The 27,888-nt window shown below is 39.7% G+C and overlaps 3 protein-coding genes across 5 annotated transcripts in view; 1 reads left to right on the forward strand and 2 right to left on the reverse strand.

The window, feature by feature from the left end:
* The window catches only part of LOC309656204 (muscarinic acetylcholine receptor M5), a 340,164-nt gene that overhangs the window by 134,187 nt on the left and 178,089 nt on the right, over positions 1-27,888 (reverse strand). The window lies entirely within an intron of this gene.
* The window catches only part of LOC309656240 (uncharacterized protein), a 108,656-nt gene that overhangs the window by 8,226 nt on the left and 72,542 nt on the right, over positions 1-27,888 (forward strand). The window lies entirely within an intron of this gene.
* The window catches only part of LOC309656278 (cell death regulator Aven-like), a 52,638-nt gene that overhangs the window by 7,481 nt on the left and 17,269 nt on the right, over positions 1-27,888 (reverse strand). The window contains exon 2 of the mRNA XM_082452573.1: positions 6,128-6,305. Coding sequence (XP_082308699.1) covers positions 6,128-6,305 — 178 coding nt within the window. The remainder of the gene's footprint in view (positions 1-6,127; positions 6,306-27,888) is intronic.

Below are 27,888 nucleotides of genomic sequence, written 5' to 3' on the forward strand. Positions count from 1 at the left end.
AACTATTTCACAGGTACAAACTTAATCCCCAAACTCATCAAGTTGTATATGTTAAATATGAACAGCTTTGTATATTTCAATAATACCTCAATAACGTTTTTTTTTTAAGTTTGTGAAAGAATGTAGCAACTGATAAAATTTAACACGCTTCAGAAAACAAAGCAAAATTTGAATTTTTAAGAGAAAATACAAGAGAACATATCTTTGTGATCTTGAGGGAAAGATGGACTTCCCAAACAAGGCACAAAACAACACATACTGTAAGACAGAAAGTTGATAAATTCAATTACATTAAAACATAAAACCATGCACTAAAAGATACCATTACAAAAGTAAGAGAAAATCCCATAATAGAAGATATCTGTAAAAATAAACATCAAAAGATAAGTATCAAGAATATATTAAAAATGTATGTCAAGAATATATTAAAAATATATGTCAATAAGAAACAAACAAGCCAAATGGTCAAAGAATGTGTGCAGGCAGTTCATAGAAGCAAGCTAGCACAGCAAAAAAAGATGCTCAGCCTCAACAGTTAGCCAAGGAAATGCAGCAACCCAGCCCTCCACGCTAGCTCAGAGCCACTCACTCACGCTTTTATACTAGAGTATATCATTATCATCATTTACAACCTCTGCCCCACTAAACCCAAACTTGAAATGCTCCACTCTGTGGCCACCACTTCCCCCCTTTCCGACTCATACCCCTTTCAAGGAGGTCAACAATCCTTCTGCACAGAGAAATCTACAGTCCACTGATCCCACTATCTTTCCTCTGCCCCTCACCTCTCTCATGCCTGCACGTCTCTCTTTACCCAGCCTGAATGCAATGGCAATCATTCTAATCACCCCTTTTCTGTTTCTCACTTCATTGCATTTGCTTGGCTGAACAACAATATAATCATGATTAAATCCTACTCTCCATCCCTCCATACCTGCACCCATACAGCAGAATGTGAATGGGGGAAAAACACGCCTTTTCTCACCTTAAATTCATGACCATCAACCTCCTGTGGGCATCCATTAGCACCCAGCAACCAAACCACATTTTCCTATTTCATTCAATTTCCCACTCTCTAGACAGCTGTTTCTTTTTTTTTTTTAGTATTTTTTTCTTATTGAAATGTAGTTGACTTACAATATTATGTTAGTTTCAGGTATGCAGCAAAGTGATTCAGTTATGTATTTTTTCAGACTATTTTTCATTATAGGTTATTATAAGATACTGAATCTAGTTCCCTGTGCTATACAGTAAATCCTTGTTGCTTATCTATCTTATGTATAGTAGTTTGTACTTGTTAATCCCATACTCCTAATTTATCCCCCTCCCTTCCCCTTTGGCAACCATGAGTTTGTTTTCTATAGATAACTATTTCTTAACTTCTACTCTCTCCTCACATTTCCAACACCTCCTCCCTGACTCTCACTGACAGCCTTCTCATTTCACTAAGAAAACAGAAGCAACCAGAAGAGAACTTCCTCAAGCCCCCATCACATCTACCCACCTACCTATACCTATGCCCAAATATTCTGGGTTTCCTCCAATTACAGTTGAAAAACTGCCCCAGCCCCTGGCAGTGGGCAATTGCTCCATCTGTACAAACGATTCCATCACCTCATGTGGACCAAAGAACACAGATCCAGTAATTCTCACCTCTTCTCACGTTATTTTTGACCTCTTTTCTGGATCTTTCTATCAACAAATAAACATGCAATTACTTCTCCCATGTTTAAAAAATATGTTTTGACCCACTTCCTCCACCAGCCCATTATTCTCCTTCCCTTTATAAACAAAATTCCTCAATATTAATAGTTGTTTATACTTTCTGTCTCAAATGTCTCTCCTTCCATATTCTTTTTGAATCCAAGAAAGAATTTATCCCACCACTCCAACAAAACTGCTGTCGCTAAGATCACCAGTAACCTTCTGTTGTTAAATTCAACTGTCAATTCTTGGCTCTCATCAGCTGTGTTTGACACAAATCCCTCTTTCTTCCTGGAAACACTCCTTCATTCCTTCTTCATTCTCCTTTGCTGGTTCTTTTCTCATTTCCCTAACCTCTAGACACTGTGGTACCCAGGGCTCAGTACTTTTCTAGTCAATAACTCCCTTGGTCATCTCATGCATTCTCATAACTTTAAACACCATCTGGCATCACCCAAATGTATATCTCCTGTCCAAACCCGGGTCCCGAACCCCAGATACCTTTATCCAACAACATGCTTGATATTTCCGATATTTCCAATATTTCCTGTTGGATGTTGTGCTGGGTCTCTTGCAGTTACCACTCCAGATTCACTCTCCACCCGTCCCCTCTCTGTTCTGCCCTAGGAGGTTGATCTACATGGATCACAGCTTCAGGCTTCCCTTGCCTTCTGACTTCCAGTAGGTTAGGCTTATGGGGAGCCTTGGCAGGAGAATGGAGGAAAAAAGGAGTCTAAGACCAGAGCACTTATTCCCCTGTCCCTCTCCCTGGAGAGTCACCTTTGCTGGCGACATCTTTAGACCAAAGGCGATTCATCCTCTCAAGGCAAACTTCTCACATGAAGCTCTCCTTCAGAGTTCTAGTAACAGGGGTGGTAACATCTCTGCCTTTACCTGCCCTCCCAATGCTGTACTATCTTTGTGCTTTCCCTACATGCTACCTGTAACTTTGTAAATGATTCCTTCGTTAAAACTTCTTTATAATTATACTGAGTGTACCGTCTATTTCCTACAGGATTTTGACTAACACAGATGTCTAACTGGCATCTCAATTTTAACACGTGCAAACTGAGCACCTCCTATAGTTTTATCCATCTCATTTAATGTCAACCCCCTTCTTCTAGCTCTGCAGGCCGCAATCTTGGCGTCATCCTTGTGCATCTTTTAATCTCATACACTACATTTGCAAGTCCGATCTTATACCCTACATTTGCAGTTCTTCCAAAATAGATCCGAAACTCAACCATGTTTCACCACCTCCACCGCTACCACCCCTAGCCCCAGCCACCATCAGTGCTTGTCTGCGTTGCAGTCGGCCCTTCATATCTGCAGGTTCCACATCCGCGGATTCAACCACAGATAGAAATCTGCAGATCCAGAACCCACGGAAACAGAGGACTAACTGTACTACACCATTTTACGTAAGGGACTTAAGCATCCACAGATGTTGTTATCCACTGGGGGTCCTGGAACCAAACCCCCATGAATACCGAGGAACAACTGAATTTCAATAGCCTCACTGGTCTACCTGCTCCCTCCCTCACCAGTCTTCAGGTTATTCCAACTCAGCAGCCAGAGTGATCCCGTTAAAACAAGAGTTAGCTATATCACTCTTCTCTTCAAAACCCTCCAGTGGCTGCACATTTCACTCTGAGTAAAAGCCAACATCTTTATAATGGTCTACAAGCCTCCAGGTGATCTGGCCACGTGACGCATCTCTGACCTCACCGCCTACCTGCTCACTTTGCTCCAGCCAGGCTGGCCTCTCTGCTGTTTCCTTTACTCCTATCACAAAGCCTTTGAACTTGCTCCTGCCTCTGCCCGGAACACTCTTCCCACAGATATCCTCAATGCCTGCTCCCTCACCTTCCTCAGGTCTTTTATTCAACTGTCATCTTATCGGTAAGACTTTCTCTGGCCACCTTTCTAAAATTGTGACGGCCCCTCCTCACTTCATTTCTACCCTAAGCAATTATATCCATTTGACATCTTATATAGTTTCCTTTCCTTTATTCTGTGTCTCCACCCTCTAGACTGTCAACTCCACGAGGCAGGGGTTTGTGTCTGCTCTGTTTCACTTCTGTATGCTCAGCCTCTGAAACGGTACCTGGAAATGGTGGGTGCTCCAATAATTGCAGGAACCTCAACTAGATACCACTCAATCAATTGGCCACAATAAAAATTATTTTTAAAAGTCTAACAGTGCTACGTATGGGCAAAGACGGCGGACACTAGGAAGCTCAGCTCATCTCCTCTTTGGAGAGCATTTTGGCAATATCTAGGGAAGTTTACGATGTGCACGTCTAGGATGTTTTTTCTGGGTTGTATATTTATTTATACAAATAAGGACAGTATACTAAAAAATCACAATCATTCCAAGGAATATGGTCAGCCTATCTAGAGGACATTCTTAATATTTTATGATCACAGAATGAACGCCACTTCTCAAAAGTAATCCAATATAGCCTACCCCACCATAGAGGAAGAAAGCAAGGCAGCTCTTCTCAGGCTTATGCTATAGTGAAAAGAAAATGATAGATCAGCAGCAGAGTGGGAAAGAAATGTAAGCACATATCAAGATGTGACAGTTGTCATCTCCCAAGAAACTAATCACCGATAAACAAACCGCTTAAGAAATCAGTAAGCAAAGACAGACTACAAGAAAAATATACATAAGACCCAAACCATGCCAGGCTTTAAGTTATAAATAAAACGCTACAATAAATAACCAAAATCATAAGCCAATGTGCGTAACTGTTGGATTAGACTAGCATTCTGAATTGCTTTCAAACATTTATGCAGTCTCTTTTATTGCCAGATACTGTCCTAGTAACTTGACTACACAGTTGATTCAGTTAAATCCACTGGTAGGTAGTCCACATGTTAATTTTATGCACTACTTCAATTTGCCCCCTAAATCTTTTAGTGGAACAGCCGATAAAAATTGAAACTGACCAGCCCACATTTTATCCTTCTCCTATCTTGAATAAAAGTGCTTATCAATCCATAACTGGCCAAAATGCAGGTAATAAGAGGGAAACACTCATCTGAGTGGCAAAAAGATGAGCTACCAGTCCCTGAACAACGAGTTGGATGCCATCATCCACACAAGGGGATTACGCTACGTGGCATAAACATAATGACCCCAGGCTGAATCTGCTCTCCTACCCAAATCTAATACTGTCTCCATTTACCTCTTCATTTCCTACTCGAAGGGTTTATTCTATTAACTTGGAAGACAGTTCATCACTTTATGATACTTAGTTTGGTGCAGGCATTCAAAAATACAGGCAGATGAGAAAAGAGATAGGTACAACTCAACAGCAACATAAAAGTCGGGGAGAAGAAGAAATTCAAAACCAACTACCTGAAAATATTATTTTCACTTTATTTCTCTGTTTCTCATAGCTTCATCCTTTAAATTTTTTTTAACCTGGCAACTTTTTTGAGGTAATTGTAAATTCAGATAGTCATCAGAAATAATACAGCAAGATCTACACGGTTGGCCCCGATGATAACATTTTGCACAACTATAGTATAATATCCCAACCAGGAACTGACATTTGACATAGATAGACTCCACCAATCTTCTTTAGATTTCCCGTTTTATTTGCACTCACTTTTATGTGTGTGTATATAGGAGTTTGTGTGTCCACCACCACAATCAAGATACTGATCGGTACCAGCACCGCAATGATCCTTCGTGTTGCCCTTTTATAAGCACATCCACCTCCCACCCACTCCCCATCCGTAACTCCTGAAAACCAAAAGTCTATCCACCATTTATCCTTTGAATTCTTATGCCACACGCTGGTAGGGAATAGCCTTCTATACAACCAGCTCTGCTCCATTTCCTGTTACTACTCTCAGGCCTCACACTGCTGTGCGTTGCTCAACAGAGTCAATCTTAAACAGCTGGTCAAAGAAGGCATGAGTTTCTCACCTTGCTGACAGACTGTCCAAAACCAACAAAGAAAAGTATCGGTGTTCAGACACATATGGCTCCAATATGTGCCTACCCACTAATATGTAAAAGGAAAAAAGAATGTATATGCTAGAAACTTTGTAAAGCTTTGTATAAACTTCAGTACTAATTCCTCTGAAATCAAAGAAAACACTTCTGTTTCTCAGCCTACCCAATTCAGAGGGGCATAGTTTAGCATTTTTCATTCCTATACAGCCTTTTATCCATTTCAACCAGGACTTAAGTCTTTCTACATCAGTACATGGAAACCCAGATTTCCATTGAAAGAAATATCACTTTTTCCTTGCCAACCATTAGACACACTGTCCTTTACCTGGATTTAAAATCCAAAGAACAAACAACGAATTTCTAGTTATTAAAATGCTATTTAAAATGGAACACAGATGCCTATGCAACTTTCAGAGCACTAAGCAGTACGCGTGCAACTGGAATTCATACCTGCAGAGCTGAGGAGAATACTGAAATCTGTCCCCCGCTGTGACTCTCCACTTTCATTATCGACCTCTTTTTCAGTATCTTGATATTGATCCCAGTTAGAAACTATCTTCCTTTTAGAATAGTTTCCCTGTTCTTCATTCTCTTCTCCATAGGTCTCTGCATCACTGTCATCTTCGACCTGCAATCATGAGAGACAAATCGATAAGCAGGCAGTGGAAATCTTAACCTTAGTAGCCTTAGCAGTAAAAATTTTTAAAAACAAATCAAAACAAAAAAATAGTACATAGGTATCACGATAAAGAGCACATCTTATAAACCAAGCTCTATGCAAGTATTAAATAATATTTCAAGAGAACCCCATTATATCAGAATGTACTTTCAGCGTAAACTCTTCATTTAGCTGTGAAAACGAAATCTGATGAGATCCTACCTAAAATCGGTGTAACTGAATCACTAAAGTCTACCCCCAATGTAATCCTATTTCAAGAGTGATTTCTTCTTACTGAAATAATCAAGGCTATAAGAGTCTTAAATTCAAAAGACTTTAGGATGGAAATTAGTTCTTCCAACTTACAGATTTTACAAACACATTCCGTAAGTATATTTTATAAGCTTTAAATGGGAACCTACTCAGATGCATTCTAGAGAACAGTTTCCAGACTTGGGCATTAAAATGTTAAGAGGGCATGCAGAAAAATGCAGAATGTGAGAAATTACAAAAGATAAAGGGTCTAGTTTCTTCAACAAATAAATTGCAAGGGAAAATAAATGATGGGGGAGGAGGGAGAAACCTATAGATTAAAAGAGCTTAATAAGAAACTAACACACCATTGTAAAGCAATTATACTTCAATTAAGATGTTAAAAAAGCTTAATGGACACGTAACCATTGTAATGTTGGGAAGTTATTTGTACTCTGATTCAAACACTATAACTAGACAAAATCACTTCTAAGACTATTGAAGAAATGTGAACAAGATATTTTCTTATATTAAGGAAATACTGTTATTTTATTTACTTATTGTTTGGTGTGATACCATTTTTTTTAATGTTTTTATCTTTTAGAAATAAATATTGAACTATCTATGGTTGCAAAGATATGACATGTGGGTTTCCTTCAAAATAATAGGCGGAGAGGAATGGTGGGTAGAGATGAAATAAACTGGGCATAATTGATCATTTCTGAAGCTGGATGATGAGTACATGGAAATTCATTATATTATTCTATCTATTTTAATATGTGTTTGAAATTTTCCATAATAAAAGATTAAATTTTAAAAAAGATATATATGGAATCTAAAGATACAATTCAAAGGAGTATCCCAAAGATTATAAAATCCTTACCAAGAAAAGAATTTGTGAAATATATTAAAATAATCCATCCGTATAGGATGAGTTAGACTTTTTAAAAGTAAGTTTTTATTAACACAGAAACAGGTTGTACATTGCAGAAAATTAGGAGGGAAAGACAACTAAAAATATTAAAACCCCACATTCCCATCACCTGGGAGTACCACTACTAACACCTTAGTGTATATACTTGCAGATCTTTTACTATGTAAATATTTATATATACTTTTTTTTTTTTTGGTAACCAGAGTTTTTCATCCATATTCTCCACTTCTGCATTTCAGTAAATTTCATTTCATATAACATCCAGACTATTTCCAAATTTCCCTAACAGACAAAAAAATTTCCTTTACAGTTGGTTTGTCTAAGCCAGTATCCAATTCAAGATCATGTGTTGTATCTCAGTGCTTGTCCCTTAAGTCTCTTTGAATCTAGTACAGCCTCTATTTTTATGACATTGATTTACTGAAGAGACCAGTACAGGTAGAATGCAAAAGGACCCATCTTCTGTCTGGCTGCTTCCTTGTGGTGTTAGTATATCAGTTTACAGGAAAGAGTGGATAAAAAAATTTTTTTAATCTAAACACCCAACAGAGTCAGGTAGTTTTTGGCTAAATACGTCACAGATGGTGCTCTGAACCTTATGTTACATCACATCAAATGACAGATGATAAATGGCTAAGCCAACATAAGTAAAGCTAAGATTAACCAATGACTTTGGATGATGAAGCCTGATCCACCCACTGTATGGATATGTTTTTCCCTGTTACATCTAGGAAATTGTCTGTGTAGTGTTATTTTGGTCCACTACAAATTTCTAGTTCCCCGTCAACCATTCACCTAACAAATTTAACAGTAGTCAACAGTCCTCACCTGAATCGAATTTTTATAAGTTTTCATGAAACAATGGAGTAACTGACCTTTCAAGATCACTTTCAGCACTCAAATATCATAAACCTCCTTGACAGCACCCCAAAAATGGCAATCCACATTATATTCTAGAAATTGCAGAGACTGCCTGAAACCTAGAGGTTTCCTACCATTCCTGCAAGTTTCTCAGAACCATAAGATGCTGGCAGATTAAAGGTATGTGACTGAATGGGATCTGCTATATAAATAACAAATACCAGGAACACCCTAAAGAAAATAGCTTTGTAACTGATGAGAATTTGGGGAATAGAACTACAGCTGAAAAATACTTGCAGGGTTTAATTTGAGAAAATCCCATACTCTTTTGCTGACCCACTGGGTAAATAGAGTTCAGAGAGTCTTCTCCAGTTAGTAAAAAACTTTGAACACAGATATAGCCATGGCAAAAATGTAACCCTGAGCAAAATAATTAGCTCGATGTGAAAGGATTATCATCTGAAACACCCGAGGAAGTATTAACACAGAAATAACCACTGAAATGGAAGACTGGAGACCTAGATAGAATTAATGACCCTGCCATCACCTCATTTAATATTTACAGACTGTTTACAATAGGCTGGGCCTCACACAGCTGAATGACTCACTAATCCCCAACTTAGAAGAATCACTGAACAAGAATCTCATTACCTCCACCCAACAGTGGAGACAAGAAAAGTCGTCATTAGCCTCCATCACAAGAGGGTAGTAGAAGTAATAAAGTTTAGAATACATTTGATGTAACTTAGAGAAAGGTGTACCTTAAAAACTCCTAGAGATTTTATGTTTGGTTCATCTTGCAAAAATCTGGGACAAAAAATAAAATATGCATAGTCCCATGATGGAGAGAAAGAACAGAACAAATAAGAAAATACTGATGAAAGCAATGTGAAAACTAAATAGGAAGGCATCATTATTATGTTAACATCATCATTATGAAAGTAGTCTGGTGTATACTGTGAACTGTAAGACAATGATGAAAGAAATCGACAGTACAAATAAATGGAAAGCTAGTTCTTGTTAACAGATTAGAAGAATTAATAGTTAAAATGTCCATACTACCCAAAGCAATCTACAGATTCAGTGCAATCCCTATCAAAATTCCAATGGCATTTTTCACAGAAATAGGAAAAACAATCCTAAAATTCGTAAGGGAACACAAAAGACTCCAAATAGCCAAAGCAATCTTGAAAAAGAACAAAGCTACAGGCATAACACTTCCTGATTTCAAACTATATTACAAAGCTATACCAACTAAAACAGTATGGGAGACTTCCCTGGTGGCACAGTGGTTGAGAATCCGCCTGCCAGTGCAGGGGACACGGGTTTGAGCCCTGGTCTGGGAAGATCCCGTGAGCCACAATTACTGAGCCTGCGCGTCTGGAGCCTGTGCTCCCCAACAGGAGAGGCCGCGATAGTGAGAGGCCCGCGCACCGCGATGAAGAGTGGCCCCCGCTTGCCGCAACTGGAGAAAGCCCTCACACAGAAACGAAGACCCAACACAGCCATAAATAAATAAATAAATAAATAAAAATTAAAAAAAAAAAAAGCAACAGTATTTAAAGATTATCTTTATCATTAAGAGCTTGCAGATAAACCAGTAAAATCTGGGAAGTTACTAATACATAACAGTTAGACAACAGATCCTATTTAAAGCCTTTTATACTCAGGAACCTACCTTTTGAAGGTCCCTGTTCTACTTTCTTCTGGAGTAAATGGGTGTAGAAAAAGGCTTTCCTGCTTTGAACCTAATAAGGAGGTTGAAAATAGTCAATCACACATTTTTCAACAAACTCGTATGTTTCTCACAAAGTGTAATTATACCACAGAAGGGAACAGGTGGGATAGAAAGATATGAAACCCTCCTACAGAAAGTAACTGGAAACTGATTTCAGTAATTAAGTAATAATGTCAAATATATCCAACCAAAAATGTTACACTGTGTATAATTTGAAAATTATATTAATTCATCCTACTATGAAATTTTTAAATGTTATCAAGTTTTAAAATATATCATTAGTTAATAATCTAGTTGCCAACTTTTATATTTTTAACCCTATTAAGGTTATTTTTATCTCACATAATCATTTGGACCATAAGCAGCAACTGATACGTCACTAGTTTTTATTGAAGTATAGTTGATTTACAATGTTGTGTTAGTTTCAGATGTACAGCAAAGTGATTCAGTTATACCTACATATTTATCTATTTTTCTCAGATTCTTTTCCCTGATAGGTTATTACAAAATACTGAGTATAGTTCCCTGTGCTATATAGTAGGTCCTTGTTGGGCATTGCTATTTTTTTTAATTATGCTTTTAATAAAAAAAAATTCACACGCCATCATGGTTAAAGAATTCAATGACAGCTTTCGGTATTAGAAAAGTGTGCTAGCAAAAATAATTTTTATATATCATTTCAAGAAGCTAAATTTTAATAAATGACTGAATAAAAAATATAGTATATACCTAGTATACCGGTATACTAAGGACGACTTTTCCATTTGGCATTGTGCATTAAATAAAATACACATTACAACATGATCATACTTGAAAAAATTAGTAAATGCAATACTTGGCATATATATATAAATTATCTATTGAGCCCAGAACAACATACATAGTATTTGAGCTCCAAAATACTGTGGCCATTAAGAATGGAAAAAAAAGTGATCCAGACTGGGGAAAAAAGGGATCCAGAATCTATTCAAATTCAACTGTTTTTCTAGCAAGAGAATTATATACAGCCTCTTTTCTTGTCCCTCCTTGTGAACAGTATATGGGAAAGAAGAGAGGGTGGAGGCATCTGAGAACAGAGAAAATAGTAACCCAACCCTCAAAGCAGCTGTTCAGTGACACTTCTCCACAGGCCTCCTCACTCACCCCAGTCCTTACATCTTTCTTTCTCAAGTCTTTCTTTCTCACCTGTGTTACTGTTTCAGAGTGTTGCCTAAAAATAGGAGGCAAAGAAAGCCAATTACCATTTGCTGGCAGCCCACCTAAGACCTTGAGAGTTTATTGCTTCCATGATTTAAGGGCAGTCTGGGAAATTAGACTGCAGTAACTTTCATTGGGCCAACTGGTGATTTTTTTTTTTTTCAAATTTTCAAATAATAGCTTTATTGATGTATAATTCACATACCATGCAATTCACCCATTTAGAGTATGTAATTCAATAGTTTTTAGTATATTCACAACGTTGTGTAACAATCACCACAATCAATTTTAGAACATTTTCATTACCCCAAAAAGCCTGTACCCATTAGTAGTCACTCTCCATTTTCTAGAGAGCCCTAGAAAACCACTGACATACTTTCTGTCGCTATAGATGTGCTTATTCGGGACATTTCCTATAAATGCAATCACTTTTATGACTGAATTCTTTCACTTAGCATAATGTTCTCAAGGCTCATCCATGCTGTAGTGTGTATCAGTACTTCATTCCTTTTACTGTTGAATAATATTCCATTGTATGTATATACCACATTTTATTTATCCATTCGTCCCAACTGGTGATTTTAAACTATACTTTGTGTATGTCCTTTTATGGAGTCCTTATGGAAAGGAGGGTGGGAGTGGCAATAGAATGAATCAGTTTCGCTTTATCTGCTTTACAACTTGAGCTCCATGTAAGAATTCAGGCTTAAAAAAGGTTTAAAAACTACCAAATTAATCCACCATGTAAGTCCCAACTCCCTGGTAAAATTCTACGAATTAACATCAACAGTTTTTCCAGTAGAGAAGGCACTACGTGCAACTATAAGGGAGACAATTTGCTTCTCGCTGTGGTTATGCTCTAAGTCACACAAGTTAACTAGAAAAGCAACTAAGAGGCCTTCAAGTAAGAACCTTGCTTTATCAAAACATTTGACTAAAAGGTTTTACATACACAAAAATAATCAACCTTCATATAAAGAGTGCATGTAGACCAAGCATTCCTGGGTAAAGCTCAGTGCACAAAACATATTCCCCTCCACCACAGCCATTGACAGTCTACTCTTCCTAAGAAGGCAAATGGTACTTCAGGTGCACCTGCCTCTGTCCCATCTTCCCAGGGATTACACTGCGTGGGCTTAACACTGGAAATCAGATTTTCTTTTTCTTAAATCGAAGTAGAGTGATGTACAATATTATAAAATTTAAGGTGTACAACATAGTGATTCACAATTTTTAAAGGTTATATCCATTTATAGTTAGTATAAAATATTGGCTATATTCCCTGTGCTGTATAACATATCCTTCTTTGTAGCTTATTTATTTTATACACAGTGGTTTGTACCTCTTAAACCCCTACCTCTATCTTGCCCCTCTCCTCTTCCCCCTCCCCACTAGTTTCTTCTCTATAGGCCAGATTTTCTTTCAACTCTGTCTCAGGTAAATTTTCACCTCACTTCTCCACCAGCACAGGGTTGGTTTCCTTAGTTACTGAGTTTTAATGTCATCACCTTCCATTTTCAAGAAAAATCACAGACCACTAAATAGCTGTTGTTTATCTGGCCAACTTTAAGACACTCCCCAAACCCTCAAGTCACCAGAGAGAACTTAATTAAATTAGTAAAGAATTATCAATCTAAAGGGAACCTGGGTAGCCCTGGTCCACCCTCTGCCCTCAAGCAAGATCATGTAGAAATCACATTGGGCCAGTCTACCTGGGTCTATGATTATGTTCTCTAACTAAATTAATCATATTTCTTCCTTCATAATGACAAAGTTCTGATTCCTTAATCATTATCACTGATTGTTCTATATCTCTTAAATTCCCCATGACCATTTTTAGTGGTTATAATCAAAATGGACTTGGTAGATGTGGCTTGACCAGTGCTGCCCTCCCCCCACCAGAAATTTTGAAAATAAAAATAAAAATAGTCATCCTCACAGTTCCATACCAGGACACATTTTTTCTTTAAATACAAGCCTAAGTGGCACTTTTCTTTCCCTCTGTCTATCTTACAATATATCTGAAGAGGACTGCTTTTGTTCCTTGCACTGCTCGTTTGCGAGTGTTCCTTCAACAAGCATTTCTTGACTAGTTGCTGAGTGCCAAGCAGCAGCTCAGGCACTGGGAATATAAAACACAAGACAAGGTCCCTAGCCTTAAGAACCGCTGTCCTGTGGGGAAATCAGAGAAGCAAACGCACACTTAAAGCAGTGTGATATGTGCTTTGAAAAACACGTAAGACGCTATGGGAGAAAGAGAGCATCAGAAATGGAGGAAGGAGAGGGATGGGGGACGTTTGCAGGACCAGTCTTGCACTTCAGGGAAGGCAAGAAGGTTGAGGGAATAGTATACCTCAGCTCTAGCTGTGAACACGTGGCCTGAGATTACTCTAGTAAAGGAAACAGCTGCTATCTCCTGCTGGAAGGCGGTCCCCAGGTTCAAGGAGAATTAGCAAAGAACACGCTTCTAACTAAGGGATGAGAGCTGTTCAAAGCACAGCCCAGGGAGGTCAACCATGGGAAAGGGTGAAAAAGAAAAACATGTTTGGGGCTTCCCTGGTGGCGCAGTGGTTGAGAATCTGCCTGCCAATGCAGGGGACACGGGTTCGAGCCCTGGTCTGGGAAGATCCCACATGCCGCGGAGCAACTAAGCCCGTGAGCCACAATTACTGAGCCTGCGCGTCTGGAGCCTGTGCTCCGCAACAAGAGAGGCCGCGATAATGAGAGGCCCGCGCACCGCGATGAAGAGTGGCCCCCGCTTGCCGCAACTAGAGAAAGCCCTCGCACAGAAACAAAGACCCAACACAGCCATAAATTAATTAATTAATTAAAGAAAAAAAAAAAAAAAGAAAAACATGTTTGAGGATTCTAGGAAGATGGTAGCAGTAGTAGCAGTTTTTTAGTCTTCCCAAACCCCCCCATAAAGTCCACACACAACCACGAGGACAGAAAAATCAAAAATACACGGAAAACATCCACAAAAACCTAGGTGGCAAGGTACAGCCACAAAGTGACAGAGGTGAACAGGTAGAAACCAATCACCAGCAGCCACAAGCCCCACATGGACCAGCACCTGTGAGAGGAAGCAGAGGGAGCAATGGAGCACCGAGGAGACCTGAGCATCCCAAAATAAACAACAGGGGCTCACTAGAAGAGGGCCGGCGAGAACAGCGGCTAAGAACGTTGGGTCCTTTGTATTCCAGTAGTGGGTGTGTACAAGGCCTTCACAGGAAAGCCTGAAGGGGCTGAGTAAGCCAGGGCCTTATGAACCCTCAAAAGTAACAGGGCAAAGCTCCTTTGCAGGACAAGACTCCACTCTGGAGAAACTGCTGGGGGTAGAGTCACAGTTGAGCAGAACAGGGGAGGGAGGGAGGGAGGGAAAAGAAGGTCCAGGTTTGGGGGTAGGGGTGGTGAGGAGGCAGGGATATACCAGATGTGAGATGTCTGTATTTTTACACTTCAAAATAACAGAAGAGGGGGCTCCAGGACCATGAAACCTGAAAAGCCAACCTTAGGTTGTGTCTCCCTTTTAAAAGTTCCGGAAACTGCTTTCACAATGAATATCAGGAACAACCGAGGATCATGATCAAATCCCATACAAAGCTGTTATTGTAAGGACAAAGGTACTAAGGATAAGCACATTTTTACAATAAATCCCACACAGCATCCAGAAGTGTTTTATCAGAATACAATTTCACTGTTTTAAGTATGTAACTAGAAATTCTACCCTCAGTCTTTCGGGGCAAAGGATAAAAAAGAACAGCTGTCCAGTCTCAATGTTGCTCAGAGATGTCAATACATAAAAAAAAAAAAAAAAAAAAAAAGTGAGGCGGAAAGAATCTGAGAACAGAGGAAAAAAAAGGTAAAACAACCCATGAAGCGGTTGTTCAATGACTCGGCTCATGGGGCCCTTCATGCCATCCCTTTCCTTCTCCAGGTTCTTTTATCTCTTTCTCATTGGTGTTATTTTGGTTCAGAGTCTGATAAAAATGAGGCATGAAGAACTGATTACCATTTGTTAGCAGAATCAAGAGCCTGGGGCCATACAGCTCATCTCCACTCCTAAGCTCCTCACAGGCTCTGCACCTTTCCTTCCAACGATACACCCCCGATCCGAACAGTAACCACTTTTGTGGACACAAAACGGGGCGAAATTTTCTACTTCCTAGGTTCCTTATCAGAATGAAGTTCACAGCACTATCAGATCAGCACAACAGATTGTTGCAAAATTACCTAATAAACATTATATTAAAGTTAGCTTCTGAGATGGACTCTGGTGGGTATCTGTCTCACACGGTCACTTATTTCCTTGTTACTTCATTCTTTGCATGAGGCAGTCTCTTTGCTCACAACCGTCCCCCTCTCTTTCATATTGTACTTCAGTCAAAAGTTCTCTCAAGCACTATTTATCTCCAGAGCTGCAAAATGCACCTGAATCTCTTCTAAAATATTTCTACCAGTTTTTGGTCCGGCTAACAAACTTTTCTCCATCAAACTTGTGAACCCACTGTGAGCTAGACCCAAGTGTCTCTGGGTGCTTGTGTGCTACAGAGTCCGGGAGAATGAAGAAACAGTTGAAATACTTAGCGAATACCCTCCTCTGGTGAGCAACAGGTATTTAGACAAAAGCAAGGTTTTCTTCTTTACGTTCAGAGTTCTGAACCACTGTCTTGTAAATAATCTCTTGAGCTTATCAAAATACTGTGTATGATTTGCCAAGTGTCCCTTCACCAACTACGAACACACCCACCCATCCCAAATTCACCCCCAGTCCACCTGGTAACAATTCATCACAGAGCCTAGAATGGAGTGCTAGACTCTCCCTACGAAATGACACAAAGTAACCGCCTCCACCTGCCTTTTAAACAGCATGGAGATCCCATCCTTGTTTCAGTAATAGTAAGCAGCTTCCTCAAAGAAGTTAGCTATTTTGAAACACTTACCACTTAATTTTTCATACAATGTCCCTGTTACCACGTAGCTATTAATTCTAATAAGATGCCAATTACCAAGGTAAGTGATTTCAGTAAGCCTTATTCAGAGATTCTGACAGGACTGAAAACTGTTACCTGGCAACCATTTATTCCAGCAGCACTTCGAAGAATCACAAAGTCATATACAGTTCTTTTGTATGCTGCTCTACTTTACCCTATGCACACAACAGAGTCAATAAATTTATTTTTTTAATGACGTCATCTACTCTTTTCCACGCCTCAAAACACGTTTTACTACTAGATAATGTCATTTTCTACCTTTAGAACAGAATTTCTTACCAATAAATACCTTTACAAACTTGTTCCACAATAATCAACCCAAGGAGACAAATTGAAAATTTGGTTGAAATAACAGTATTTCTCTTAAAGCATCTTTGTAGATCATCTGGTTTAAGCCCCGAGGCTTTGGAGATGAGATGAGATGAGCTTCAGAAAAGAACTTGCCCAAGGTCTTACTGGCAGAGGCAGAATGACAATCTGCCTGAGACGTAATTTAGTGCTTTTGCAAATATGTCTCTTCACTGAGCAAAATCTTAGTAAAACAAATCATTCTCTCTAATGTTTTTAGTCTTTTAGTTTCTAAAGCTTTTGTGAAGGTCCTGCTCAAAACTCCTAACTACCAACAGAGAAAACTAATGAGACTGTTTAACGAGCAGAAGAGATGTAACCAGCCAGAGACTGATTATTCAAGAATCATCTTCTGATGTGTGAAACTACCTTCCCTGCATCAATGACACCATCTCGCATCTCTCAAAACTCATTCTCATTCAATTATCTTAATTTCAAGAAAGCCCTGGAAGATAGACAACACCTTACTGATACACAATCAATTATATGTATACAGATGAAATATAGTTGAAAGATGAAATATAGTTGAAACAGGTCACGTACCCACTCCAAAAACTTACCAACCACACAAGAGAACAAATGTCTGACCCCAAAAACTTATCCACTGCAACCCGTTCATATTAATTATTGGAAACAGCAAGGTTCACAGGATGGGGAAACGGCTTGATAGTAATAAGTCACTTAGAGTTAAAAGCAATAAATGTGACCAGAGAGAAGGGAGGGGAGAGAAGGACACACGTAATCAATGACATGAAGAAAAATATGCAATTGAACAGGGGAGTTGACGAGCTTTTGCAAAAATTGTCGAAACTAAAATAGAAGATGATGTCAATGGGTGACAAACTGATAAAATGTGAAAAAAAAACCATAAGCAAATAGGTGTGATTTACATCTTATACAATCTATTCTTATTAATTAAAGGACGAATGCTACCATCTGGGAGAACACACTTCCTCACACCGCCTCACAACTCAGTCAAGTGGGCTGCAATTTTCACTGCACTTTCCTTCGTGACTGATCTAAGTTACAGCTGTGCAGCTAGAAACTTGTGGGCCTTCATATAAGTTCTGCACATCTCCTCATTTACATCCCCTGACTGAATTACAGTCTTACTCTCCTTGTGGCAAAAACCTATAAGCTTAACCTATAAATTTAACCTATAGGTCAAATTTCTGAAGACAAAAGACACAATCTCTACCCTTTTTAGCTGTTCTCTCTTCAAAGACAAGGGCTAAACCCAGCCCCTACCCAGTGAAAGCTGCTGAATTTGCCATTTCACATGAAAGAACAAACGGACCTAAGAGAATTCTCTTCCTGTTGAGTCCCTACCTTACGTGATGTGGGGCAGCCCATGCACACACTGACCGAATGAGGAGTGACTCACTCTACCAATCATTGGAAAAGTGTTTCTTTGTGCACGTATTTTATCTGACACATAATGTATGCTTCCACGGTCTCTCGCTTTCTACCATTTGAAGTGCCTCTTTTGAATTTATCCCCCTATTCAGTTCTTCCCTGATGAATAGAATCTGTACAAAATGCATAACATTTCTCTTTTGTGGGCTGGCTGATTTTTTTTTTTTTCTTATATTAAAATATTTTCTTTATCTTCAAGAGCACTTACACAGGGCTTCCCTGGTGGCGCAGTGGTTGAGAATCTGCCTGCCGATGCAGGGGACACGGGTTCGAGCCCTGGTCTGGGAAGATCCCACATGCCGCGGAGCAACTAGGCCCGTGAGCCACAACTACTGAGCCTGCGCGGCTGGAGCCTGTGCTCCGCAACAAGAGAGGCCGCAATAGTAAGAGGCCCGCGCACCGCGATGAAGAGTGGCCCCCGCTTGCCACAACTAGAGAAAGCCCTCGCACAGAAACGAAGACCCAACACAGCCAAAAATAAATAAATAAATAAATTAAAAAAAAAAAAAAAAAAAAAAGCACTTACACATGACAACATTAGCCTGAAGAGAAAAGGACTCGGACGCTCGGAGCACTCTTGTCAGTCGGCCCCCTTAGCGTCCATAGAAATCGGATGCCAACTTCTACAAACATCGTATTTAGAGGTTTCAAGGGCAAATATTTTGTAGATGGCCTAAGATGGCGTTGTTTGCAATGAAGACAAAACGCCTGCGTTAAACGCGAGGCCTACGTTTGCCCCATAATGCGTGACATTTGCAAGGAGCTCAAGCCGGCAGGCTCTTCTTTTCGGGCTCAACTGCTTTCTCTGCTCCTCTGCCATCAGCAGAATGACATCATGGCTGCATGTCTGCAAAAACACTTTCCTTCCCATCCACACCACTTTAACCAAAATTGAGAAATGAGAAAAAGAAAATGCACTTTCCGGAGGCAGAGAGGTTCGCAAGACAATTTCCCCTGTGAAAGGACAGAATGCTATAATCAGCATTTCCCTTCTGCAGCTCTTTTCAAGTGTGACCTGTAGGAAGCTCTTCCAACACTAGGGAGGAAAAAACTTCAGTCAAAAGAAAGGGCAGCAGAGACACATAAGGAAGGGAGAGAGCTTTTTACCTTGCATTAGAGAAAGGTGGATTTTCTCAAAGCCTTCAATCCACAAGGACAAAACGCAAATCTCAGGACCAGGATTATGGAGTGCACACAAGCCAAGGGCCTTGAAGCTGGGCCATGGCACAGCGAGCCTGAATAATCGCATGTCGGTAAAATTCCCTTGGAGTTAGCAATACTGACATGATGTGTACCTCATCTTTTGTGTAAGCGTGAGACTATCTCCGCTTCATAGAAATGTAAAGCAACACTTAATTCCACCTTCTCTAGATCCCCACCAACAGTGTCCAAATACTCTTTTGTGGAGGAAGCACTAATTAAACTCATAGTATTGCTTTCCTCTAACAAGGCAGCCTGTGAGTTTAAAATCGTAATCGAAACTCTCAAGAGGAATAAATATGAAAAAGCTACTACCTATTAGAACATGAGCTCTAGGCTTGGCAGAAGGAAAATGCTGTATCTTTCCATAATATGCTCAGCACAAAAAGGCTCATCTGCCCCCAAACTAGTGTCCCCACTGGGATGTCTAAAAAGGCAACACACTGACTAGATTAAAGAAACCTGAAATTCAAAGCCCTTCCCTGAGACTAACACACGGTCATTATCACAATTTTGACAAGAGGAGAAGAAAAGAAAATGTCTGGAGTGTGACTTATCATTAAGATACCACAGGGAGATCAGCTCGGTGCTTTGTGACCACCGGGGGGGGGGGGGGGGGCGGGGATAGGGAGGGTGGGAGGGGGATGCAAGAGAGAGGGGATATGGGGATATATGTATACGTACAGCTGATTCACTTTGTGATACGGCAGAAACTAACGCACCATTGTAAAGCAATGATACTCCAATAAAGATGTTAAAAAAAAGAAAAAAAAAAGATAGTTCTGAACGGGCTACCTCAGAGACAACCCTAGAGGACAGAAGGAACAGGAAGAAGGCCCTGGGTCTGTCCCAAAGAAAATGTCACAATCACCAGCAAGATAAACCTTGCTTCCTTCTGCACACAATCCCAAGACCAGCCTTCAGGCATTATTCACAGCAATTCAGTGCACTAAACGTTAAAAAGAAAAAGGGAAATTCCTCTCATTGTTTCTAATGGTCCTGAAGCCACTCAAAAAGCAGTAAGATCCAGAGTGGTAGATTTCGTTAGCTGAGGCACACAATTCACTTAAAAAGACATCACAGGTTTACAAGTCTACTAAACAGACACGCTCTTCTCTCACCACTGAAGAGGGCTGGTGACTTACCTCAAAGCAAAGTGTATCATGTGAAAAATAATTGCCCTCTCGGTCTGGAATACTTAGCTTTTTAGGGTCTGCTAAAAATTATTACTAGATGGTCCCCAATAATTATTTTCTTTTATCAATTTCCATATAGTAAAATACAAAGTACTATGAGCTTAGACAAATGGAATCAATATAACCACCACCACGATCAAGATACAGGACAATCCCATCATCCCAAAGTTTCCCTTCACACCACCCTCCAAGCTTCTTTCACTTAACCTAGTACATTAGTAGCAGATCCTTCCATGTTTTGAGTAACAGTGGTTGAGTAAAGTGCTAGGATTTGGTACTGTCAGGGTTTTTTTAAGCCATTCTAATAGACATAAAGTGGTTTCTCATTGTGGTTTTACTTTGGATTTCCCTAATAACACATGACGTTGACCACCTTGTGCTACTTGCCATCAATATATCTTCTTGGGTAAACCATCTGTTAAAAAATGGGGAAAAGATTTAAACAAATTGTTTACTTTAATACTGAGTTTTGAGAGCTCTGTGTATTTTCTTTTGTTGGATATGGTCCTTTGTTGGATATGTGATTTGAAAATATTTTCTCCCAAGTCTGTGGCTTGTCTTTTTTTAATAGAATTTATTCTTTATAGCAGTTTTAGGTTCACAGCAAAATTGCATGGGAAGTACAGCAATTTCCCATATATTCCTGTGTCGCTTATTTTTTTTTTTTCCTCAACAGTGTCCTTCCCAAAGCATAAATTTTTAATTTTCAGGAAGTCCAACTTAGCAATTGTTTTCTTTGCGGATCATCCTTTTGGTGCTATACCTAAGAAATGTTTGCCTAACCCAAGGTCACAAACATTTCCTCCTATGGTTTCTTCTAAAAGAAGAATAGCTATCCTTCCATTCAGGTCAAGATACTTTAACTCATGGAGGGAGCAGACTTATAATAACTGCTTTAAAGTCTCTGGCTCAGAATTCCATTATCTGGGCCATCTTGGGGTTGGCATTTATTGATTGTCTTTTGCCTCAAGAATTGGTCACATTTTGCTGGTATACTGTGAAATTTTAGATGTAGAATAACATTGTGAATATGAAGTTGTTTAGACTCTGGATCCCATTAAACATCCTCTGGAGAATGTTATGGTTTTGTTTGTTCCATTTTATCAGGCAACCAATCTGGTTAGATCCAGACAGTAAGTTCTGTCTCATCTCCTGTGGGCGACAGATCCAATGTCACATCAGTTCTCAAGGCTTTTGCTACACTGCTACTTCCAGTCTGTCTCCCCGATGTGCAGCTCAGGGTGAGCCCCTGCCTTTGGACATTTCACACACAGAGAGGATCCCCTTCCAGCTCTTTCCTCTCTAGGATTCTCCCAATCCTCTGGCCCAAAGGTCGGGTTTCTCTTAGAGTTCTAGCTGCCCACATTGCCGCTCAGAGGGCAAAGCAGAAAGGGGAAAAAAAAGAAAGAGGAAAAACAAAAAACAAAAACGGGCATTTTCCCATACTTTTTGGACTGCAGGAACCCATTTTCCTGGTCCTCTGGCCAGAAAAACAGACTTCTACACGTTTTAGCTGCTGGCACCACCAGCCAGCCTGACTCTCCAAAGGGTCTGGTGCTCCCCGACCCCAGCACTCATCCCATGATTCAAAAGAAGGAGGGGACCCCCCCACCCCATACTCTCCAACTTGCATTTTCCTAGTCCTCTGGTCAGAAAGATGGGCTTTCTCTTGGTTTTTAGCTACCTCCGTGCCATGGCTGCAGCTCTGCTGAGAGCCTGCCTTTGGTTCAAGGCCAGAGAGAAAAGGAAAATGATGAGAAACTCGCCCCCCTGGTCCCCATACAGGTCGCTTACCCGGGTTTTCACTCCCTTCACCATCTGCCAGCTTTTCTTTGCCTTTCTGAGTCCTTGGGCAATCTGTCCATGGCGTTGAGCTGCACGCAGCAGAAGAAACAGGCCATAGTGGGCCAACTCCACCTTGGTCGTGTCTGCCCAGTAACTCTACCGTGGTTTGCTGAGGCAGCATCTCTCTCAACCTCTTGGATTATGAGAGCTTCCACACACCTGAGCTGAGGGCCAGCCCATTTCTCACCTTCCATTTGATGGTATCGCCAGGGGAGAGAAAACCCCATCACTGACTCTTATAAAACCGTGATATTCGTGCACATTTCTTATTCTCCTCTTAGGTGTCACAATTTACCTAATACCCTCAAAAAAAAAAAAAAACAAAACAAGAAAGAAAACCAAAACTTCCTGACCTCTGGAACACTCTCCTATTCTAGTCCCCGCTCTGTAAGCCTCACCTCTTACCTTCAGGCTGGGTTTAAGAGGCCAGGAGGGTGGGGAACTATTCATTGTAAACAGCTGCTCACCAGGTATGTTGCTAGAGACTAAGGAAAAGTAATCTACACACATTCCCGTTGTTAAGGGCATTGAAAGACAGAAAGCACGTGTTGGAAACTGACAGACGCTTATTTCTTTGGCAGAGGCATTTCAACTCCTTCTGGCTCTTTTCACGGATGGCAAAATAGAGGACTGTGTGCAGAGAGGAGCCCAGAGAGTGGATTTGGTTTCAGAGTTACTACAGCTACACCCAGCCTCCCTTCACTACTTTTAGTTGTAATAGGAAAAGCATAAAGCTGCTAACAAAAAATAAATGTGAATATTTCCAAAATATTCTAATGCCATGCTTAAACACAAAATCCACGATTTGGTCACATAACAAATATCGATTGAGAGCCTATACTATGCCAGGCACTGTTTGATGTGCATGGAACATTCCCTGCCCTCCTGGAGCTGACATTCTACTGTAGGAGTCAAACAACCAACAAATAAATAGATAGACAAAGTTTGAATAAATATATGCATAAAACACTGTGCTTTCAGGTAGTGACAAATAAAACCCTACAAATAGAAAGCAGGGTAATGGTTTGGAGAATGATGAGGGCACTATTTTATATAGAATCATCAGTGAAACATCTTCAGAGAGAACATTTAAGCAGAGAACCAGATAAATGAGGGAGTAGGCCATGCTGGGATCTGGGGTAGAAAGGCAGAACATTCCAGGTCCTCAGGAGAGGACAATCCTGCCACATTCAAAAATCAGAAGTAAAGCCAGTATCCTGGCTATACTGCATTGAACTTGGAGGAAAGAGTGAAGGAATGAGGCCTAAGAGGCTCACAGGAGTCAGATTATGAAGAGCATTATAGGGCAGGGTAAGGAATTCGGATTTTATTCTAAATGTGATGGGAAGGCAGATCCATAAAGACATGAAAAGCGCAAGGTTTAATCTGACCAGCTCTCAGTCCTAACCAGAAAAATTACTTTCAAACTCAGAGCTAAATCTAACATTCAAATCCACTTCATGGTCAGTCTTCACAGATCAAGAAGCCAATACAAAGTCAAATCACAAAGTTAAAGATGAATAAAGCATAATTAACTCACCCCGCAAAAACACATTATTTATATTTCATAAGTAATATTCTCAAATGCCAAATTATTCCTTTTCTACTAAAAAACAAAATTGACATCATGGCTTTTAGATAATAACAATATATCAATATTGGCTCGTTAATTGTAACAAATGTTCCATGCTAATGTGAGCTGTTAATAACAGGGGAAAAACTGGGTATGGGATCTATGGGGACTCTCTATACTAGTCTCTCAATTTCTCTGTAAATCTAAACTCTTCTAAAAAGTCTATAAAGTCTATTTTAAAACTATATATATAGATATAGTTATATAGTTATCCAGAGGTAATACATAGTTATATAGAGATATATAAAATCTCCATATATTGATATATATATAAAATCTCAGACCAGGATATGTGCTCTGAAACCACATACCAACAAAAGCAATCACCTTATCCTACTGCTATGAGTTATTTCAGTTGATACAACAATGAAACTGAAAATGAGCTTCAAATCAACTAAGGAATTAAGATTGCAGATCTTTTACTTTTTTTGAACAAGCACTATCCATACTCTACCTACCTCTTAAGTATATGGACATGTTTAGAAAATATGTTAGGTATGCTTACCTCTTTAAATAAGTTCACAATAGCAATAGCAAATAATTACTATTATGGGGGAAATGGAGCCGGTAATAAGAATAAGGCAAACACTAGGCAGATTTTTAAGTCGAACAAAAGGGCAAATGTTATATCCCAGAGCCTAAAATACTCCAGAAGTCTCAGAAACAATGGCCCAGATGTAGGCTAAGTACAGGTGTGACAAACCTTATTTAGCTCAAACACTTGGGGGATGCGGGGGTTATGTGAATATTTTAGGGGGGGAAAAAACAAATATGTTTATTATCGACCGCAGAACAGACGAGCTTTGTTTCTCAAAAGAGGACATAGGTTTAAACACTTGAGAAATACAGACCATGACTCTTCCAAGAAAAGACAGGCTGAAAGACAAGAACTCCAATAATTTTCCAAGCAAAGTTTTCTTTTACTTTATTAAATATATCACTTTCTGCCTGTGATAGGCAGAATAATGGTTTTCCCCAAAGATGCCCACGTCCTAATCCCCTGAATCTGTGAATATGTTAGGGTACACTGCAAAAGGGAATTAAGGTTGCTAATTAGCTGACTTTAAAGCAGGGAGACTGCCCTGGATTATACAGATGGGCCCAATGTAATCACAAGAATCCTTAAAAGTGGAAGAGGGAGGCAGAAAAAAGGAGAGAAAGGAAAAGAGATGTGACCACAGAAGTAAAGTGAGACAGACCCTATGTTGCTAGCTTCGAAAACAGAGGAAGAAGCCAAGAGCCAACGAACATTGGCAGCCTCTAGAAACTGGAAACATTGTCCCTGGAGCCTCCAGAAAGGAATGCAGCCCTGCAGACACCTTGATTTTAGCCCAGTGAAACCCAGGTTGGGATTCCAGAACCATAAGATAATCAATTTGTATTGTCTTAAACCACTAAGTTTTTGGCAAGTTGTTACAGCAACAATAAAAACACAAATACGCTTCCTCTAAAAAGAACTCTCCTGCTTCGAGGAGAGAGCCCTTTTTAACCCAGTATCAGGGGGCGTCTTTACCACAGATGAGTCTTTACCACAGATGAGTGAAAGGGGGGAAAAAATGTGTCATTCGCATGTGAAGTAAACAATCACAAATAAGAGAATCCAAAGATCAGTAACTAAAAGAATTGATATATGTAAGCTACAACAAAAAGCAGACTGGCGGGCTTCCCTGGTGGTGCAGTGGTTGAGAATCTGCCTGCCAATGCAGGGGACACGGGTTCGAGCCCTGGTCTGGGAAGATCCCACATGCCACGGAGCAACTGGGCCCGTGAGCCACAATTACTGAGCCTGCGCGTCTGGAGCCTGTGCTCCGCAACAAGAGAGGCCGCAATGGTGAGAGGCCCGCGCACCGCGATGAAGAGTGGTCCCCACTTGCCGCAACTAGAGAAAGCCCTCGCACAGAAACGAAGACTCAACACAGTCATAAATAAATAAATAAAAGAACGTGAATTTCTTTAAAAAAAAAAAAAAAAAGCAAACTGAGCTATTCATTTCAGTAACAGTCAAGTGGTCTTAGTTTGCATTCAATTTCCAATCAGTTTCTCAATCTATTTCATCTGAAGTCTTCACGTTACCCACTATAAAAAATACCTATTTATTTATGGTTAGGAAGTTAGCCATCTGTATTAGCCATACAGACTGCCCAAACAAATTACCACAGACTGTGTGGCTTAAACAACAGAGATGTATTTCTCACAGTTCTGAAGGCTAGAAAGTCCAAGATCAAGGTGCCAGCAGACGATGTCTAGTGAGGACCGGCTATCTAACTTGTAGATGGCTGCCTTCTCACTGTATCCTCACACGTCAAGGAGAGAGGGCTCTGGTCTCTCTGCCTGTCCTGACAAGAGCACCAGCTCTATCAGATTAGGGCCCCGCCCTTATGACCTCCCTTAACATTTATCACCTCCTTACAAGCCCTATCTCCAAATACAGTCACCTGGGAATTAAGGCCTCAACATGTGAATTTGGGGGGAAACAGAAACATTCACTTCATAACATCATCAGTAATCATTATTTAGGTCAGAAAACAAAAAAGGAAGATATGTTGCCCAGAGAATATTCATTAGGGAAAACTATTAAGTCATATAAATTACCATAAACAAAAAGGACAAAACTGGGAGTATAAAGCACTTCCAAATAGCATATTAATATACAACTTATATGAGTATGTTAATGAATATATATGTGTAGATACAGAGAGGGGCACATGCCAGTTGTAGGTGTGGATAGAACATATACGGTCAGCTCCTGCACTAAAAAAGAAAGGTGCCCCTTTAATTTGTTCTTTTAAAATAAATGTGTATTTAAAGATATACCAGCTTTGGTAGTGGAGAAGTACAATGGCTGGGGCACCCAAAGTCACTATATATATAAACTGCAAATATCAACGCAGTTTCTACAATCCAGAAAATGAAGGAAGTAGCATAAACAAAAGTCCATATATCAGAAGAGACTCAACGCAAAATAAAGAACAACTCCCTAAGTTTGCTGTTTATGCCACAAAATTTATTCTGTAAGTTCTACCTTAACTCTAAGCCATTCATGCTCAAAAATCAATGAAACTATATTGAAATTTCACAAATACGATAATACATACCAGATCTGGAGTTTATACTGCAAAAGTCTGTTTCAGGCCACATTTTCATCTAGAAATACCTACGTTAAGGATAAAATATTAAGCAGCCTATTAAGCTCACACATTTGCTAATTATCCTTGCCTCAATTACCCTTGGCCATGACATACACACCAACAATCAGAGATAAAGCCCACACACCCAAGAGATAAGAAACCCCTTCATTAAAGAAGATTTTCTCCTACAACTTGTCTCTCTGATTCCCACTCTTTTTTCCTCTATGGGTAAGACTGTATGAGTCTAACAAAACAAGGGGAGGAGGAAGACAAAAGAGAATCATGAGTGTACATCATTTCTCAGATTTCCAGTCTGGTTTGAAATAATATCAACAATCTAGGAAATAGTCAAAATTGAGGAGTAAAGATTTATAATCGCAGTGAAGAATTTGTTGCTGTTGCTGTTGTTTTAATCTACTCAGCTAAGGTTTGAACCCACTCGGGTTTGCATGCATTCCATGGTTGTTCAATCAATGACTAAGTATGAAATGAATGTTACTCCCATTTGGAAAAATGTTTGACTGCTTACCCCGCCTGCTGTTCAAGGCTAAAACTGTACTTTGGCTGCTGGTTTCACGTCAGCTGCGAGCAGACACACATTCTGTGCAGCAGATGATGCCTGGGAGTGGCCTGGAATTTTCTTTTCACTCCTGTTTTGGAGCCGGACAAGGGCACTGGAGTTCATACATCTAGTTCAACCTGCATTTGACAGATGGCTCAATTGTCCTTTATTTGATTAGGCCAAAGAGCACTTATACATTTGCTTTTATCTCTACTATTCACTTCTTATTTAAAAAAAAAAATCCTTTAA

The sequence above is a fragment of the Balaenoptera physalus genome, assembly GCF_965194825.1.
Source record: "Balaenoptera physalus genome assembly, chromosome: 2".
Taxonomy (NCBI): Eukaryota; Metazoa; Chordata; class Mammalia; order Artiodactyla; family Balaenopteridae; genus Balaenoptera; species Balaenoptera physalus.